Source organism: Anopheles arabiensis, chromosome 3 (genome assembly GCF_016920715.1).
Source record: "Anopheles arabiensis isolate DONGOLA chromosome 3, AaraD3, whole genome shotgun sequence".
NCBI classification, from domain to species: Eukaryota; Metazoa; Arthropoda; class Insecta; order Diptera; family Culicidae; genus Anopheles; species Anopheles arabiensis.
The window spans coordinates 70,630,169-70,649,554 of record NC_053518.1 but is presented as its reverse complement, the minus strand read 5'-3'; the positions used below and the strand labels follow the sequence as shown (position 1 = coordinate 70,649,554).

Sequence of the window (19,386 nt, the reverse complement as noted above, 5' to 3'; positions counted from 1 at the left end):
GTTCGTTGATAAAAAGATTAATAAGAGCGAAACACACCGGTAATCAAATGAACAAGCGGAGCGAAATGAACTTTTATAATTAACTTCACGGGGCAACTTTACTTCATCACTTGCGCTTTATTGGCAGCGGAACGATTTGGCGCTAACGGGGCGCGCTGCGGGGGACCGCCGTAGGGTACGGACACGGTTTCACGTGAAGAACGTTTCTAATCAATTAAGTATGTGTACATGTGGGTTAGGGCGCTGTAGTTGTCGGTAAAGTATTTGGCGGGCTGAGCATTTAACAGAACTTAAAGAATGATTGATTATCTGCCCAAAAGCATATGTTTTAACATTTTTAAGACTTATCGCCTACTTTTTATGGTCGTAGTTTTTATGTTTGATATAGAGTTGCATTATTTTGATTTTTAAGGTATCTGATCAAAGGAGGCTTTCAAATAATATCTAAAATTGTTTGTTGAATCCTTCAATGTTTAAATACAGTCAGTGCAAAAAGTTTTCGTCTAGTTGAATATTTTGCAGAAAAAGGCGAATTATGGCCGCAATAGGCATGAGATGGTAAAAGTAAAGATGAGGTTTGATAAAGGAACTATCAACACATACGTACTGCTAAAAATAAGCATTTAAATAGTGCAATAGCAACCAACTAAACTAAAAAAAAATAGTTTGAAGGGAACGCAAAAAGTATTCGTCTATTAGATTTTTGGCGTAATATGCGTATGAAAACAAAGGTTATGGAATCCAAAAATGTCCTAATCTTGTTTCTTGTTGCATTAATGACTATTGGTGGCTACTTGCACAACACAAAAACTCATTTGAACCTTTAAAAAGGCGTATTTTTGATCCACTCATCCTACAAAACTTGTTCCAATTATTCTCTGGTAGAAATATTTCATTTTCGGACTACGTGGTCAAGTTCCGTTGAAAAAATGGCAACTGATATCATATTGAGAGTCTACTAAATCATTTTCATCATTTTGGTTTCAGCTGGTTTGGTGTTTCGGGCAAACCACAATGCTCTGTATGTTCTCCAGCTCGACTGTTCTTGAAACATGTGATACATTTTAAGTAAAATTTCTCAGATCTGGGACTCAAAGTACTTAAAAACTGCATTAATACGTTTCCCCATCTCGTTTCCTATCATTTTGAATCATTTTTCTAGCTCATCTTTCCTCAGTTTCATGTCCTAGTTTCATGACATCATGGTGCTACCGTTACACGAGATTTTGATGCTGCATCTTAGTAGACTGTTTTCGCTATGGTAGACGTCGGCCGTATCACCTTGGCAATTTAAACAAATTCCTGATTTATCTGATGCACCTTAACAGATTTGGCCACTTTCTGTGTATGGTATTATTCAAACAAAACATGTTTGTAACAACTCACTCATTCAAGCTATTACATGACCAGCTACGATGAAATGCAGCATGACCCATCAACCATATGTGACCCATCTTTTTTCCTGATCTTATTGGCCATCACAAAATGCACTTATTCCTTGGTAAAATTTGATTTTTTGGACATTAAACCGCTTCTATCGTTAGATTAACCGTCAAATATGGCTGCTTTCATGGCAGTTTGTCACACAATTAGTGTCAGAAAAATGGCCAAACTCTGATCTAATGAAGGAACGAGTCCTCTCACACATTTTGTAACCTTCAAAAATGGGTAGGATAGGTTATGTATAAGTTAAAGAAACGATTTTCACCATCATACTCCAATCTACTCGCTTGAAGTGAAATTGAAACAACAGAAATGCATTAATTTGGAAGGAAGTCACCAGCAGATTGATAATAATAAATTTAATTCACGTCTACGTATTGTTTGTCCAGTGTAAATAATTTAAAAGCTAGATTGACGAATACTTTTTGCGCGCCCATTAAACGACTTTTTTTAGTTTTTTATGTATTTTGGTTGCTATTGCACTATTTTAATGCTTTTTTTTAGCAAAACGTGTGTATTGATGGTCTCTTTATCAGACCTTATCATTACTTTTATCGCCCCATACGTATTGCGGCCATAATTCGCCTTTTTCTGAAAAATATTCAGCTAGACGAATACTTTTTTGGACTGACTGTACTTAGAGTAAATCATTATTTAATTGCTATTTCTTTCCAGATTAAGCTTCTTTTGATTAGATTAGATCAAAACCGAAGTATTCCTTTGCCTTTATGCAGAAATTTCAATTAATTTGTTCATTTCTTTCCTTTATTTGTTGCTGCCTATTCTAAGGTAATGCTTATCGCTTACCGTGGGAAACTTAGACCTTAACATTACAATAAGTGTCTTTTACTCAGAATTACCAAAAGCTCCCAAAAGCCGCGCAGCTTTGTCCAACCAACCCGAAACCATTACACCTCAACGCCAGTTACGGTAAAAGAAAATCAACATTCTTCCTTCCAATTGAACACATTTTTGGCTTGCAAAATACGTTTATCGCAGCTTCATTTCATTATCTTTGCCCCCACCTCGGGCGGAATGTGGTGCATTCGACAGTTAAAAACGATGCAATTTCGCCAGCCAGCCACCCATTTTGGCTGGGATGGTTATCGGGGCTGCATTGTAATCGTATCTGTGGCTACAATTATCCACCGACCACGGGCACAACAAAAATGCATTCACAAAAAGAATGCTCCTTTACCTACACACCGAACAAGTACACGTTGAAACTTACCTTTTTCTGCTCTTCTGTCTGGACCTGGTCCTTGGAGATTACGGGATTTTTGGGAAGCTACCCTACAGTACACAGAATCGCGCACCGATTGTGTTTTTTCCATACCCACTTCCCGTTTACCATCGTTGACACCATCTCATTTAATCCCGCTTTAAGCGGCCAGTAACGAACCTAGCGAGCATTGCATGTGAAAAACCATTGGAGGGGGAAAAAGGCACACATACACCCAAGCGAACAGCTTCGAGTAGCAGCAGATAAAGCACAATAAACACACGGCAGAGCGATGCAAAAACTTACGCCCGATCGCTGACAACGGTAGCAGCAAGCAGAGGGGTGAAAGCTCTGCCGGTAGGTAGATTTTCGAGCAGAAAAATCATTGTCAAGCCAACCGACCGGCCATTCGGACGAATGCACTACAACCGAAACCCCCACTGGTTTTTCAAAAGAGGGTTCGTCCCTTTTGTGGGCCGTTTTGTGCACCCTTGCAACGGTCGATGTACACTTGCAGCAGCAGATGCAGCAACACTAACCACGGGCTAGAAGTAAAAGCGACGATTGAAGAGAAGAGAAAAAAAACAGAACACATCACAAATCCATCCCTTCACTTGTTTTCCCTTTTTTAACTTTTTTTGTTTTACCTCTGTTCTACGCTCAGTTGGGTTTTAAAAACCTCCAACCAACCAGAAGAGGAAAAAACGAACCCCACACACTATCTGCTTCATCCAGGGCGAGCTGAGCTTATCGCTATGGATCAACCATCACCGACCACCGGCAACCACTGGCAAATGGGGCGTCAGTTCGCGGTGTCTTTTTTTGTGTGTGTGGTCGTCGTCCCTGCTCCCAGTACCAAACCTCCATTGCGTTGGTTCCCCGAAAACGTCATTTTGCATTGTGCAATTGTGCACTCGCAATCTCGCACCGGGAGATTACATTGTTCTTGGCCCGAGCCGAGGGTTTTATGCGCACAAATGAGCAAATGGAGCGATTTCGGCTCCCTCTCTCTCTTCCCACGACCACAGGTTCTGCTTTTGCTTCCCCACCCTATGTATAGAAGCAATGAACGGTTTGGTAGATAAGATGAAATGAAGCTTTTTTGTTCATGTTTAAAGCCTAGTTACAAAAATGGGGTTGAATTTTATGCAAAAAAAAGCTTCAATACCTTACAATAAAAAAACTACAAAACGCTTCAGCTTCGAAGTCGAAAGTCTCCGAAGCCTTTACAACACGAGCACGGTTCACACCAGTACATCAACTTTGTAAATAATGCAAATAAATAATTAGGTCACCGAATCGGCCTCGTTCGGCTTGGATTATCCTTTTTAATAACTTTAAGACGCTGGTTAACGTGTCTGTTCGGTCGGTCCCTTTGACCTCCACTTACAACATAAGCTACCCGTGACTGCGACCACCATCATCATCATCATTACCTTCATCATCTTCAATTGAAGATCTTTGTGTCTTATCAGCGAAAACAGTCCTCAAAAAATACAACCGAACAGGAACCGGCCAGAGCCTGCTGGACCGCATGCTTTCAAGTACACTTGCACCCCGCAACACAACATCATCCAAATCTCCCACCAAACTTCCATCTTCAACTCATCGCTGACTCACGACTCTCGAAAAAGAAGAAGCAAAGGAAAACGAGAAGCACCATTAACGAGTGTTTTTGACTTCTGCTCTCTAATAAAATGATTCGATTTTTACGATCCATTCGAGGCGTCTTCCTAGCGCGCTTCTCGATACACCCATTCGCGCAACCCAAACAGGGTCTTGTCCCAACGAGGGGAGGTGATGGTTCCTTTAGCGCTTTTATGCTTTTTCAAGGATGACCAAGCTGCCCGAAGACTAGGCACCCTGAAGGTTGATAGGAACGCGGGCAGCGGGGAAAAATACGACACAGATGCTGTTGGGACACACCAAAACAAAAAAAAAAGGTTTTCCAAAATTCGCCGATAATATCGTTGTCTTTGGGAGACGCTATAAAAACACACACACTCACCCGGGAAACTTCCCGTTTCACAAAAAAGGGAAACGAAGCAGATGCTGATAAAGGGAAGGAAGGTGTCCAATTCGTGCGATGGACATATTTGTAACAGAAATTTTCCCAAACCCAAGGTTCGCTGGGTAGAACTCTTACCGTGGAAGAAGGTCTCGAATAAAAGGGGGAAAGAAAATGGCCAAGTCATTCGAAGAACAAATCTTGAACTTACTCCACCGTCCACCGCGTCTACGGACAACCCCGTATCATGTGGAATGTGTGCATGTGTGTGTGTGTGCCTTCAATGGCAACCCGAATCGGTAAGGTTACTTCACAGCTTCTTCTCCACGCCATTCCTTTGCCCAAGAAGCGAGAGAAAAGTTCACCGGAAGCAAATTGTTCTGTTGGAACGATTTCGGCCTCGTAACGTCTCGTTTTTTTTTGCGTCGCCGTCTTCTTCTGAGCTGGACCTTTAAAAACTTTTCTACTTACCCTCCCCCGGTTACCGTCACGTGTATGTGTCCCTTGTTTGAAAGTTGATCGTTTGCGAAAGATGCTTACGGAGAAGGGCTTTTATTGGAGGGCAGTAGAACCTTTACCTTATCTTGTCTGGTTTGCCGTCTCTCTTTCCCCGTTTTTTTTTCTTCTAAAATCAGGCTTGTCTAGGAGCTTTGGGTGCGTTTGGGGGACAATTCGGGGACAATCTTCTTGACTTATAGCAGGATACAAATTATGGGTTGAAATGGGCGAAACAATTAGTGTCCAATGGCGGAAACGAATGCTTCGCTGCGAATTTTGGTACATTGGACTTGCAGCGCATTCTGACAGGACTGCTCCAAAGCACTTAGCAGAAATGTGTCTCAAATCAAAGTTATTCACGCTGAAACCATTTACAAGCAATAAAATAAATCAAAAACTATTCTATAACTATCGTTCAGCGTGCTAACTCTCCCAATCGAAGCTCGGCTCTGTCAGATTTTACATAAGATATTCTTCCGCAAATACGGGAACCACAAGTCCAGCCGGACAACCCATCATCCCATTAGTTATGTATGTGTGTGTGTTTCTGTCTGTATGAGCATGAGAACATAACACGTGCATAAATGTTGTTCGCCATTACAATTCCCTTTTCCCCTATGCCACAGCCACGAGACGAACGCATAACATTTCACCCAGCATATAAGTGCTTTCGCAGATGGTTCCTTTCTTTTTCTTACGTAAATTCACTCCCATGAAGGGGCAAAGTGGGGAGATAGAGCACACACACACACACACATCCTATTCTACCGAGTGTTTAGGGAAAAAAGTTTTATCAAATGGTTGGGTTTTTCGTTTCGAGGGAGATGGATATGGATATAATTCTAGTGTACGCGTTGCTTCAACTTCTTCACCCCACCAGGAGCACCCCTTCGATGCTGCAGGATTTGTTGCAGGAGTTTGGAGCTAGAATTTATTGGACCTGAGCCACGCCTTTTCTTTGTTCGCTTTCGGTAGATTCGTTTTGATAGATTACCCAAACGAGCCGGTTCTTGTCGGCGACCCGTAGACCAGGAAGCAAAACTGGCTATCACTGTGGGAGGAAGAGCGAAAAGCGATGGGCAAGTAAGAACACATTTCCGAGACATGTTATTGTCGGATGTTCGTAGCGTGTCTATTCTAGGAAGTTGAATGTAGTTTTTTTTCGCCCCTTGTGTCACTTTTGAACAAACTCATTTGGAGAGAATTATTGGAAGAAGGCGGTAGTTCCTGGAATGAAGCTGCTTCGTGATGGCAGCGATGTCATCCATTAAACTACGCACTAGTTTAAAAATATCTTATACCTTTCTTTGGCTCTCTTCTATCTTCAGGCTCGTTAACACACATCCTCCCCTTTACGGTGGTGCTGGCCAGCACCATTGCCAATCCGGAGCATCACAACCCACATCAACAGCAGCAGCAGCAGCAGCAGCACCAGCAGCAGCCAGCAAGCAATATAGAAGATCTATACCACCGAATACTAGATGACAACGAATTTAGCTCCCATGCCAACGTCCGGTTCAACCGGCACAGTGAGGCACGGGACCGGCTGGCCGCCTCCGCCGCCGCCACATCATCTCGCTGGCAGGACTCCACGTCCACACAGCGCGTCAACAACAATCGTAAGATTAATCTGGAGCCCAGCCACCGCAGCCCTGTCCCCAAACCCTCCAGCGTAGATAGCGTAATGAGCGGCCTGGACGAGCCCGCAGCGGACAGCGACCGAGCCGCACTCGAGGACGTGCACGAGCAGCGAGCGCTGTTCGAGCGGGAAGGCCTTAGCGCCGTGCTGCGTGATGCCGAGACGCACGGTACCGCCCCGCACCGGGTCGCACCGGTCGATCACTTTCCCGCCTATCGCCGGCATCGCCGATCGTTGCTGAGAAGGCGCTCGATCCGGTTGAAGGAGTCGGAGGGCGAAAAGCCGGCCGAGGTCGAAGAAGCTTCCAAGAAACCGCAACCAAACCACGCACCACAACCAACCGTGGATGCTAATTCCAGTGCACATCCTAACCTGCCCCGAACGTCCGGTGTGTCTTCAGGCACTCCAGACAAGGCATCGGCGCCTACCGTGCCGCGTAACACCAACGACAACGGCTCGGCGAGTGGGCCGACCAGTGCCAAAGTCGAACACCTTTCAACCGTGACCGGTACGACCGAGCGAACAATTATGGCGTTGCCACCGTCGTCGTCGTCAGCGTCTCCTTCACCACACCGTGCTGCTGCACCACATCCGGCCGCCATCAGCATCGACAGTTTCAATCTGCTCGACGACAGCGTCTACATTGCGCCCGCCCACGGTCTGCGCAATGACAGTGGCGGAGGCGCATCGGCCCGCTTGCCCACCCTCGGCACCGACCTGACGCTTGACGCGAGCGGGAACATTTTCGGTCGCGAAAACTTCGACGAGCAAATTATCTTTCTCAATGGACCGGATCTGCTGGAGCCGGGCAGCGCCGAGCAAGGCCAGCCGGCAGGAAAGGTGGCACGGGAAGTCGCCCGTGAGGTGGAGATCGTTGGCGGGGGTTACGTGGCGGACGAGCCGCAAGCGCTGCCACTGCGGCCGATTATCCGCGGCCCGTCCGATGAGCACAATGTGGAGGAGGACAACGTGGTGGTGGTGTACGCCGATCAGCACGAAACGGTCCGGCTGAACTGTGAGGTCGATGCCGACGTCACCTCGAGCGTGTGGCTCAAGGACGGCCAGATAGTGCACGTGATGGACAAAAAGTCACGCACCGCGGACATCCGGTTCGTGCGGGAGCCGCTCGGCGGGCTGACCATCGCGAACGTGATGCTGGAGGACGATGGCGTGTGGCAGTGTGAGGCGGAGAATGCGCGCGGCTTCTTCTTCAACGGCCGGCCCATAAAGCTGATCGTGCTGGGTAAGTTCTACGCTGCATTCCGTTCGATCTTAAGGGTAAAGAGTGCGCCTGCAGTTCGTGATAACTTACTATTGAAGCGTGATGCTCTTGTGATAAACTATATATTCAATTTATTTTTCGAAAAGACGCTCCTCGAAGCGCCATCAATTGCCTTGACTTGAGATGAGGGCCCAGCAAACGAAGATTGCTCGGTCGAAGGAACCATTGCCGTAGCTGCAACGATCCATTTGATGTTAGAGATATATTGGTCCACACAAATACATACACACACAAATACCGTGCACACAATCTATCTCTGCCATCAATCAGGAACGAGGGACAAAGTTTGCACACGACAAACGCCCTCCGTTCCGTTGCCAACAAATGGTAACATAAATTTAGCATTCCTGCCCACGCAAGGCACGCAGGAGATTGCCGTGTAGTTGTGGTAGTAGTAGTGGTAGTAGTAGTGGTAGCATTTCTTTCCCACTTGGGACACTTCAATCACAGCGCGGCACTGACGTACGACACGGACCGCTCACCCGAACCTATCATTTGTTGCAGATCCACCGAAGGAACCGTACCTGCTGATCGATTCCCGCCGGCTCGATGCGGGCAACATGTTCATCCCGGTGAAGGAAAACTCCGAGCTGGCGCTTGCGTGCGTCAGCGAGGGCGGCAACCCGAAGCCCACCCTCACGTGGGAGGTGCTGCTCAGCCCCGGCATCGACCGGCATGCACAGAAAATTTCCAGCGAAGTACTGGAGCTGCAGGAGATCCAGAAGGATAAGGTGAGTCTATAGACTAAAAGGGGTTGTAAGAAACGCTGAATGTGTGTAGTGGCGTAGGCTTGTACAGTGAGCTTGTCGCCTGAATTAAGTCGTGCTTGTGTCTGATGCATGATGGATGTGAAATGGAAATTAGTCAGCACAGAGTAACATAGACAAAGAGTGAGAAATGTGAAGAGAGAACAGATAACACAGAGGGAAAGTATTTTCAATTTCGCTTGTTCGACACCGTACCCGTGCTGTGCAGGGCTGGTCCAGAAGTTTCATTTTCTCTTTTCTTTTTTTCGTTGATGTTCCCTTCCCAGCAGGATAAGGAACCGTACAAGATCAATGCCGGCGCCGTGTCGGAGGTGAAGCTGCCCGCCGTCTTCCGGGTGCACCACAACGCCCGCATCCTCTGCATCATGGAGCATCCAACGCTGAAAGTGCGCCAAAACGCATCGATCCTGCTCGATGTGCAGTGTGAGTGGAATTTTTCATTAGCCCTACCGCCACTGCTCGTTTGATGCAGGGGCAACATGCAATTTTCCCTTTTGCTAACTTTACGCCACTTCCACCCCTTTTTATCTCCTTACTCCAGACACACCCTCGTTCGCCATCACGCGCACGCCCGGGTTCGGCTATCCGCTGCGGGAAGGGATCGAAGTTTCGCTCAAGTGCGATGTCGATTCGAACCCACCGAGCACGCCGCTGTGGCAGAAGGACGATGGTGATCCGCCGGTGCCGCAGACGGGCGACGGCTTTCTCAACTTTAGCTCGATCCGGCGCGAACACTCCGGCTGGTACAAGTGCACCTCGAGGCATCTCAACTTTCAGTACTCGAGCATCGGATATTATCTCAGCGTGCGATGTGAGTAGCGGTTGTCGGTTTTGTCTTTCGTTTCGTTTCCAATATTTTGCATGTACGATTGTTCGTGTTTTTTTGTTTGTAGTTTTGCCCCTCCGGTTTACTCATGAAAAGTAGCTTCTCGATTGCATCCAATTGATGGGTTGCGAAACCGGGTGTCTTTTTTCTTGGATACATTTCCGGAATATTGTAGAATTATTTGAAGTCTTCAAGACCTCGTTGATAGTTTCTGATAGGAAAGTAACAATCACAATTAGAATTTTCATTCATTGTTGAATTGTTTGAAGTCTTCAAGACCTCGTTGATAGTTTCTGATAGGAAAGTAACAATCACAATTAGAATTTTCATTCAATTCGTATTATTTTTGCCGTACACCAGCCTAAATTCGATTAAATGTAATGTACAAACTTCCGCAAATACTCTGGAATTTCTTCCAATATATTGAATTCCAACAATCAATTTTCCCATTTCCCAGACGAACCAGTGGACGTAACATCCGAACCGGTCGAGCAGGATCTTCCAATGTCACCGTCTTCCTCCAGTTCCTCCTCGTCCTCCTCTTCCTCCTCCTCGTCGTCTTCCTCATCGTCCGTCTCGATGCCATCGCCCGGGGGCTCTCTTCCGGGAGGATCCCCCAACGGAGCCGTCTCCCAGTCGGGCGCCGCTGGCACAGATCAAACCGGAACCAATCCCTTCAAAGCGGGTCAGATGGAAGTTGAGCTCGGCGGCTCCGTGACCCTGCAGTGTCCACAAGGTTTGTAGCACACAATTACTAGCTAAATGACTGGCCCCATGTTCCCGCTTACCATCTCTCGCTTGCACTCCTCCAGGTTCGCTCGGTTGCTGGTCCCATCTGGATCCAATGACGGCCCGGCTGAAAGGGCTCGGGGCCGGTATCTACACACCCACGGGGCAGTTTTCCCTCAAGGATGTCGTGTACCAGGACGCCGGGACGTACAAATGCGTTGGCCAGAATGCAAACAATCGCAAAAAGCTTGAAGTGCTGCAAACCGTCTCCATTGCCGTCAAAGGTAAGAGCTGAGCTAAAGCGCGCTCGCGTGTGTGTTCTCTCCTGCATGCCTTCAATTTCGATAATAGACACGATTATTTACCGAACTCGGTGCTGCCACCCAACAAGAACTGATTTCTAGCTACTATTTTATTCATCGACGAGCCTCGAGTCTGGTGGTGGTGTTGCTGCTGCTATCTTGGTCACATTGCGCCGGGAGCGCGAACAATTTGCTGCAATATTAATACAATTTGTCCTATCTGCTTGATTAATGTAGCCGTTTATAGGCAATTGATTGGGAAGTTTCCTTGCTCACAAACAGACACATACTCACACAAACACTAATCAATGTGCCTGGAAGCGGTTGCTCCAATCACAGTTCAAGTTCTAGCGTCTTCTTCGTGTTCAAAAATTAATGCTTCAATTATTCAGCTCCAAATTACTTCAATCCATCCGCCGCCATAAACGACGCCGAGAATCGGTTGGACGGGTCGTAATTTGATGGATCGTAAAAAATGAAGCCGGACTGGCGAGCTTATTGGAGCAAGCTATACCGATGCCACTGTGCAGCAAATGTCAAAACGTTTGACGGTTGACGGTTGAATAATAATTTATAAAATCGACCATAATTTGCAATCACAATGGGACGGACTCATCCACACATACACGCACAGGAGCCATTTCGAACGATGGAGGTTCTCTTCAGGATGTAATTTTTTATTGAAACACCAAAGGCAAGCATCAGGAAACTGCTGGAAATCTGAAACAAAAGCTATTTCGGAAGAGCTATTCAAGCAAATAATTGACTTATGGATGAGAAATTGCCCTGCAAGGTTTTTCTTCCATTAGTTTGTCGCTGTGCCATTGATTGGTCCTATTTTAAGTACGTGTCTGCAATGACTGGGACGTACATTAAATTGAGAATGTCAAATTCCGATCATTGGCAATTGAAGCATTTCGACAAAGTCCTGTAGTATCTTCGAGGTTACGAATTTAGCATTCTTCCTTAATAATCTATGTCAGAGTTGATTATTTCCTGTAAGTAATTTAAGTTTAAACGATTCATTGCTGCTGGGAATGAGGATACTTTTACCTTAAATATACCTAAAATCCTAATATCCTTAGTTGTAGAGTTTTGCTCTAGCTATTTCTGTGATGTTGAGATGTTGAGCAAACATCTTATCTTTAATGATCTGACATTTAACTCACTATGAACAAAGTTCAAATGGTAAGAAAAACTCTGTATGTATCCATCCATTTAAATCGTACTACTACATCCAATAATCTATAATTAAAATCATCCGGATTTAAAAACTGCAGTAAATTACATCCTTGTAGTCCCATTAAATTGCCCCAAGCCATCTATTTTAGCCGGAGTCAGGCTACGTTCGCAAAGTTTTCAACACGCTTGCAAACGCTCTTGGCGAGACCATTTAAACTTTTTCCTCCATCCATCTCATGAGGATACAATTACGACCGGGAAAAACGAGTTCCCCTTCACAGTCCAAAGTACGCTGTTTCACGCTATCCAAATTTTGGCCGTCCCTCGAAAAAAGCTCCCAACTCGAAACTCTCGAAAGTGTCGCCCGAAATGTTCACTTTCAATCGCTCTCGAATCTGCACACCATTACGATAATTGAAACTCTGCTTTACAACTTCCCTCCCTGAAGCCCTCCCAGCATCCCGCACCCGCCCTTGCTAACTGGTGGCTGCCAACCGGCCCAACCGACCTTCCAGCTGCTGAATTTTGCGCTCCAAAGCACCCCGGCAAAGGCGCACAGTTGCAAACCGCGTTGTTTACGTTGTGGCAGAGTTCCGTTTTCCGTTGTTGTGCCTTGTGTGCCGCCATCGCCACGGCCGGATGGCTTTGGGATGCGTCCTGACGAATGGCGGCAGTATGCCATTGCTTCGCAGTCGGATATCCGGCGCTGTAGCGGGCTGCTACATCTCCGCACACGCGGGCGTGCGTGTGGCACCGGCGAGTCTGAAGCGACTGTCGCTGACATGCGAGTGAATGTTTCACCAGCCGTCGTCACCTGCGCCCGAACGTTTCGGTGCAGTACAGTACCCCCGACGGTGGTGTTTTCGGTGGAAAGTTGTGGGCAAATGTTCAACAGGATGTGTGCCCGGCTGAACATGCCCGGCTTGGCTGGGTGCAGCAGAACGGTGCAAAACGGTGTCCGAATTTGTTCACGTTCCGCGGGTACTGGCACTGGTCGTATTTATTTACTAGCATCTCGTGGCCCGTCCGTTCGGTGCAGCGGTACCAAACGCTTGGTGGTAAATTAGTTTTGCGGTTACAAATCAGACACAACGGCACCCAAGTGGATGTGTTTGGGGTGCGTTTGTTTTAAGCGCTGACGTTTGCTTTCAAGCGGCACTGTTGTGCTAAAAGGGATTTGTATTGTTTTATTGTTTAGATTGTTTGCTTCTCAGGCTCAGGAAATAGCAACTTTGCTGATGTAACTTATGATCAATGTCACAGATGCTGATCAGTTTTCAAGTAAGAACATAAACATATGAAAGAGTTAAAAAGAGGATATCGCACGTAGCATAGGCAAAGTAAATATAAAAAGGAAGAAAAAAACATAGAGAAGAATCATAATAATTCACAAAAATATAAATTAACACCGCAATACATAATAAAATGAAACTAAAAAAAACAAGAGATTCAGCCAAACTTATAGCTCTTTGTGGCGTATTCATCAAATGAAATTAGATGCAAATACGTGCAAGAATCGTTGAATCGTTGACAGCAAAACCAAATAAAGGCCAGTTTTTTTATGTTCATCATTCCGCTGAGCAAAGACCACCCACCCAAACAAAAGCTTGACAAATAAAATAAAGATTAAAATAAATATATCACGCTCACACGCGCACCGCTCTTGGACACACATGCCATTGTTTTATGCCTATGTTGCCTTGATGTTGCCAGCAAATAATCCACCACAACACCCTGGGCTCGGCTTTTGTTGTGCGAAATTCAATTTCCATTTCACATAGTAAAGTCAACATTGAAGGAGAAAATTGAATCACCAGAGCGGGAGTGGGAGGCAAAACTGGGACGAAGATAACACACAGGCACAAAAAACGATTCGACACAGCGCTTGACCGGGCAGAGGCACCCACGCACTATTGTTTAACGCGCCACAGACAATTTCATTCCAATGTCCGTAATGTGTTTGGGATTTCTTGCGCTGTTTTGCTTTTCTGCTTTTTTTTAACCAATGATTGAACCCATTGGACACAAACGCATTTAGATGTCGAGATGTGTAGAAGGTGGCATTTTTTTGGAGAAGTTTTCCACCACCCAAGCTAGCTGGTACGCGTGTGTTCGCTTGCACCAATACTCTGTGTGCGAGCTTAGAGCAAACAGACGGTGAGCAAATTTGACAAATCGAATCGTCGCTGCGAAGTGTTTGCTTTAACACAATTTCGGGGTGTGTATTTTTTGAGGGTGTGTGTGTGTGCGAGGACATTGAGGACATGCGGGCCCTTCCTGTCACATTCCACGTTTGACACATGATATATTTGCTTTCTGCCATCAATGTAGAGTGCGCTTTTCTTTCATTTTTGTGTGCTGCTGCTGACATGAAACTAGTCGGAGACAACCAAAAAAGGGTTTAAAAATATCTCAAAAGCTTAGAGTGCTTAACAACAATATACAATAAACCGAATGGAGAGGTCTAGCGTGTACCACCTCCGATGCAAGTGGATTAAAATTTCAAACCCCAGAAGCCGATGCATTCGATGGAGCACCGGAGTGCGCATAAGAATTTCATGCACTTTCCCAACAACAAAAAAAGCCCCTTCGCCAATCATTGCCAATGACTTATACGCCCCTTTTATACCTCAACAATACACAACGCGCTCTACTCAATGCAATCATTAAAATTGCAATGCAACGCCACATACATAGCTAGCAAATGTTTCTCGGTTTGCTGGTATAATTTTTTTCCCCATTTTCTTTCTCATATTTTTTGTTTTCAAAACGCTGCACTCCAGCGCACTCCATCACGCAAAACTCGCGGCGGTTTACCGCGCGGTGTCAAACCGAGCGCGAATTGAATATTTATGATCGTTGTTGAATAAATGAATTTGACAGCTTTGGTTGACCGACGAGTGGTGGTTTGTTCCTCCACCCTCCCTTGTTGCACTCTTTCCATTTCAAATGGAGTTATTACACACGCGCGCCCGCAACAACCAAACGAACAAAACGAAAAAAAGGATAAAACATTTAACAGCGCAACACCGGGATTCCTGGTAAGGGCAAATTGTCAGCAATGTGAAAATCGGAATTCGTACAAAACCGTTTACCACGCTAATGGCACTAGTTAGCGTGCCGTGTTTCGCTTGTAGTCCACCATTACCCTCCCCTCGTTTCACCAAGTAAGATAAAAGCGGCCAGGTTTAATAACTCACCTTTCGGGTGAAATTTATGCAATCGTCCCGGTGTTGCATTAAAACATTATTTCTGGCAAATCGGTCGCCGCCTACAGCCCCTCCGTTTTTGTGGCCTCGAATGATTCATGGAAGGTCCCAGGATGCGCATATTCTAATATCGTTCGTAGATCCTTTCTCTCTGTCTCTCTGAGTACTTTTGTAAATATAATGTATCTTTTTTCGGTTGGGACGGTCCAGTTGACCACTTTTTTCTTTTAATACGTCCCTCGAGAGCTGTCTCATTTAATGGAAGTCATTACTTTCGGTTGGACATTCGCGAGCGAGGAACATTCCACCCCGTCTGGCGTGCTGACATGCTAGACTGATAGGGAGAAAAAAGAAGCAAAACAATAATATTAAAATAAGTACATTTCATTTGTACAAATGATAAAGTTAAAATGGGGGTTTCAACTGTTCTTTCTCCCTATTTTTTGGCCTAATTACAGGAGCTCCAAGTGTAAGTGCCCGCAACATGACACCCGTCGCCTACCCGGGGTCGCCGCTCCATCTGTCGGTGGAGTTCTGTGCCAACCCGCCGGCGTATGCGGCCCGCTGGCTGCACGGCGATCGGGTCTACACGCCCGGCAACCAGTACGGGACGGACGTGCTCGCCTATGGTTTCATCGTAAGTAGCCGCTTAGAAACGTTTAAATTAATCACCACAAACGCAAACAGAGCAGATTGTCTAAAACTTCGACCTCGAAACTCTTAAATCCACTTTCGGTTGATTGCAAACGTGACCCGCCGGATCAGTGCCGGACGTGAAGGACGTTGCAAATCAACTCAAAGTGTGCCATCTCGATCGTTCATTCCAAGTCAGAGATTTCCCCCAATTTCTCGGACGAGTACTGTATCGTTCTGATTGCTTTGCATTCTTCCTCCCTCCCAAAACAAAAACCAGGACTTACCGACACCATTCTGCAAGGAGGCACGTCTGACCTACGTGCACATGCACGAGAAGGTCCCGCGAACGTTCTACTTCATCGTCTCCTCGCCCGGCGGCGTCGCGGAAGCGGTCTTCAAAGTCAACTACACGCTCAAACACAAGCAGATGGGATCGGGTGCGTCCGGTGCCGGTTCCGGTACCTTCGGTAGTCCCTTCTCCCTTTCCTCCTCTGTTTCATCGTCCTCCGGTTCGGGCACCACCGTTACCGGGGGCAGCTCGGGATACAAGATCAACACCAACACGATCAACACCGTGCCGGGCAACGGGCTGGACGATGACGAGGAGCTGATGGAGCCGGAAGAGATACACTTCCCTATCTTCGGCACGGGTGGCAGTGCGGGTGGCCGTGGATGGGTGCTTCATGCAGCCGTTCTTGCCGCGAGCAGTTTGCCACTGATTGTGATGGCAGTCAGCAGCAGTCCTTATTATTGTCTATAGTAAGTCCACTAGTGATCTAACTCTAATCTTATGCGGTAACTGTAACTTTCAATTTAATTTGATGGCTCTCTTGTTTCACAAACTAACGACTAACGTCCTATTCCACAACTTACTCTGTACGATATAATGAGGAAAGGTTGTTTAAAGAAGCTGTTTGAAACGTTTCCAATCGTTTTTGGGTAACTCTTTTTGGTATTTAAATTGAAGACCATCAAGGGTCATCAACGTCTCGTACGTCTCTTACTCTTGTATCAGCTCTAAATCCTGACCGATCTCTCTAAAACTTCAAACTTTCACCTCGCTATTCTCCCTCTCCCATTATTGTCAATCTACTGATTGTTGCAAAGAGCTCTAATAGTTGAGACCATATTTGTACATGTGCGCCTTCCCGTGGCGATCTCTCTGTCACTCGCAACGTGCACACACGGAAACGATCGAGCTATACACATCCGAACCAGAACCACAATGTACACCATGTCCTTCTGACTGGGAACTTTGGGAACGTTGGGTGATCATTTTCCACCAATCAATACTACATTGTAACAGGTGCAACTTATTGCAAACCAAAATTTAATGTACACAAAAGTGCGTAGAACGAAAAACAAACACCTTAAACGAGCTGGAAATGGACCTAATGGAGCAAAGTTTTTGATCGAAATATATTTACCAAATGCGCGCCCCCCGTGATTTTATGAGCTGGTTGAGAGAACCCAACCAAAAGAGAGAGATACAGAGAGAGTGATGTTGACAATGATACAAGTTGATACAAAAATGAGCGAAGATATAATGGTGCTTCAATTGCGGTTCTTCGTTACAGTTCCTTTCAATTTCTTTGTTTTTTGGTGCCAAAACGTTGGCTCAATTTCGGCTCATTGCAGACTGAAATGAGATGTGGCTGTTTAGAACAAAAGATAAACAATGACGCACTAACCTGTACATATTAGCCAAACAAACCTAACTTCCACGGCCCCCTCCCATGAAACGGATAACAAATCGTCACCTAAGTTAAGCATTGTTTTATATCACTTGTGTCCGTAACGGTTGGTTTCCGTTCCGAATGCGTCATCGTTGTTGTGTAAAGACAGACCTACTAGTTTCGCATGTAAGATCTAACATCAAGGAAGAAAGAGATAACAAAATAAACAAACAACATTTAGGGAATTAGGTGCTAGTTAAGGTAAAATAAATGGGAATACATACAAGCATGGATTGGTTTATAAAGAAACTAAAAAGAAGATTCGAGAGACGAAGAGAATAAAACGTTAGAACATCGTTTTGTTAACATAGTGATACAAGCGGGGTAGTAGAGGAGTACCGTGAGCGGGCACGTATCCACAGGAATGGTGCCAATAATTCCACACAATTTGGAGGCAAAAGGCAAAGAGTAAAAATATGCTGAAGTTTTCTAGAGGCTGAACAAATGGTACGATGGACTCTTTTAATTGCAAACTTGCTAGCGGCACCGTCATACACTAATCTCTACCACCAGTCGGGCAAGAGAAAGAGAAATACTAACAAGACGGATGCTCTCTATGCTCCCTCATCTACAATCTCTCTCCATCTGTCTCTCTTTCTTCCCAACGAAATGGAGCACACTAATTACTGGCTTGTTAAAATGCTTACTGTAAACTGTACACTATCCCTTAACGAACAGAGCGGTATCTTTCCTATCCTAACCTAAACACTGCACTAGTGTCTAGCAAGGTGGGCGTTTGGTGGGGCTCTCTGAGCCTCCAGTATCCCTGTACATGCCACCGCAGTAAGACATTGTTGTTGTCATTTATCGCTTATCGGTTCCACTCTGTAGTATAAACCTGTGTCATCATCGTCATCATCTAGCGATAAGTTACTACTGCACCACTCCATTTCGCCTCACTAGCAACGATCGTGATCGAGATAATGATCGGTTAAAGGGAAGTATGAAAAATTACCGTAAAACACATGATCAACACATCATCCTCATCGTTTCCACACCCATTGCTATTTCCCACTATCTACATCTACTAGAGAAAAGACACACAAAAAAACACTCCTCCAACACTACTCCAGAGTCCAGAGTCCATGAATAAGTTAACACACTCGCGAACGTGGCGCGGGAAAACCACACAAAACAAGGATTGAGAAAGGATTGTTAGAGGTGTTTCCCCGAAATCCGCGAACCTTGCAGGGCCACAGCCCGTTGTAAATAAAGCGCAAAAGCGTTGAGGTTAGAAGGAGGAAGCAAGCGAAGAAAATGCAACAAAACAAAGCCAAAACTAATACTAATAAAAAAAAAACAAACCACGAGAACAAAACTGACCGATATTATACTGTGAATTAAATTTCGGGGAGCTCAACGGCGAGCAGATAACCCCCCACAAAACGAGTAGATAACACACATACAGATACACAAAAACACACACACACACGGGCTCCTGTTTCGGGCAGCGTCCTTAAAGGGCGACCGATGGGACTTTAAGTTCTGTTTTCGGCCCGGTTCTCGATTGGCATTTTACTTTTTTACGGTAAGTGATTTGTTGTGTTGGAGATAGTTTGAAAAAGTAACAAGCAGGTGTACATTCAGCTGAGTTATATTGATACTCGAATGAGAAGAAGTTATTGTAGGCTTTGCATGAAAAAAACAGGTATCGGTTTCGATGTACAAGGATGAGAAACTTTGAGTTTAAACTGCCAATAGTGGATCCAATCATTTGAAGTAAAATGCGTTTTTCTAACATGAATAAAACTAAAGCAAGAAGCCCACTAAAAACCCAAAATAAAACAGCAAATGAATAAAATAGAATAAAAATTGAAGAAACCAAAAAAAACATAACTGTCATTTTGTACAAAAACCAACAATGGAAAAATAAAATGAAAACTATTATCGAAACATGTTGCAGTTTT

The 19,386-nt window shown here is 45.3% G+C and overlaps 1 protein-coding gene across 3 annotated transcripts in view; it reads left to right on the top strand.

Annotated features, from left to right (window-relative positions):
* Nucleotides 1–19,124, top strand: part of LOC120901841 — a 58,003-nt gene extending 38,879 nt beyond the window's left edge. For 2 of the 3 annotated variants that reach the window (XM_040310159.1, XM_040310160.1), the window contains exons 3-10: nucleotides 6,500–8,053; nucleotides 8,597–8,823; nucleotides 9,126–9,282; nucleotides 9,401–9,670; nucleotides 10,143–10,421; nucleotides 10,498–10,698; nucleotides 15,566–15,744; nucleotides 16,021–19,124. In XM_040310159.1, coding sequence (XP_040166093.1) covers nucleotides 6,500–8,053; nucleotides 8,597–8,823; nucleotides 9,126–9,282; nucleotides 9,401–9,670; nucleotides 10,143–10,421; nucleotides 10,498–10,698; nucleotides 15,566–15,744; nucleotides 16,021–16,503 — 3,350 coding nt within the window. In that variant the 3' untranslated portion in view covers nucleotides 16,504–19,124. The remainder of the gene's footprint in view (nucleotides 1–6,499; nucleotides 8,054–8,596; nucleotides 8,824–9,125; nucleotides 9,283–9,400; nucleotides 9,671–10,142; nucleotides 10,422–10,497; nucleotides 10,699–15,565; nucleotides 15,745–16,020) is intronic. The other variant, XM_040310161.1, reaches the window with a different exon arrangement.
* The last annotated feature ends 262 nt before the right edge of the window (nucleotides 19,125–19,386 follow it).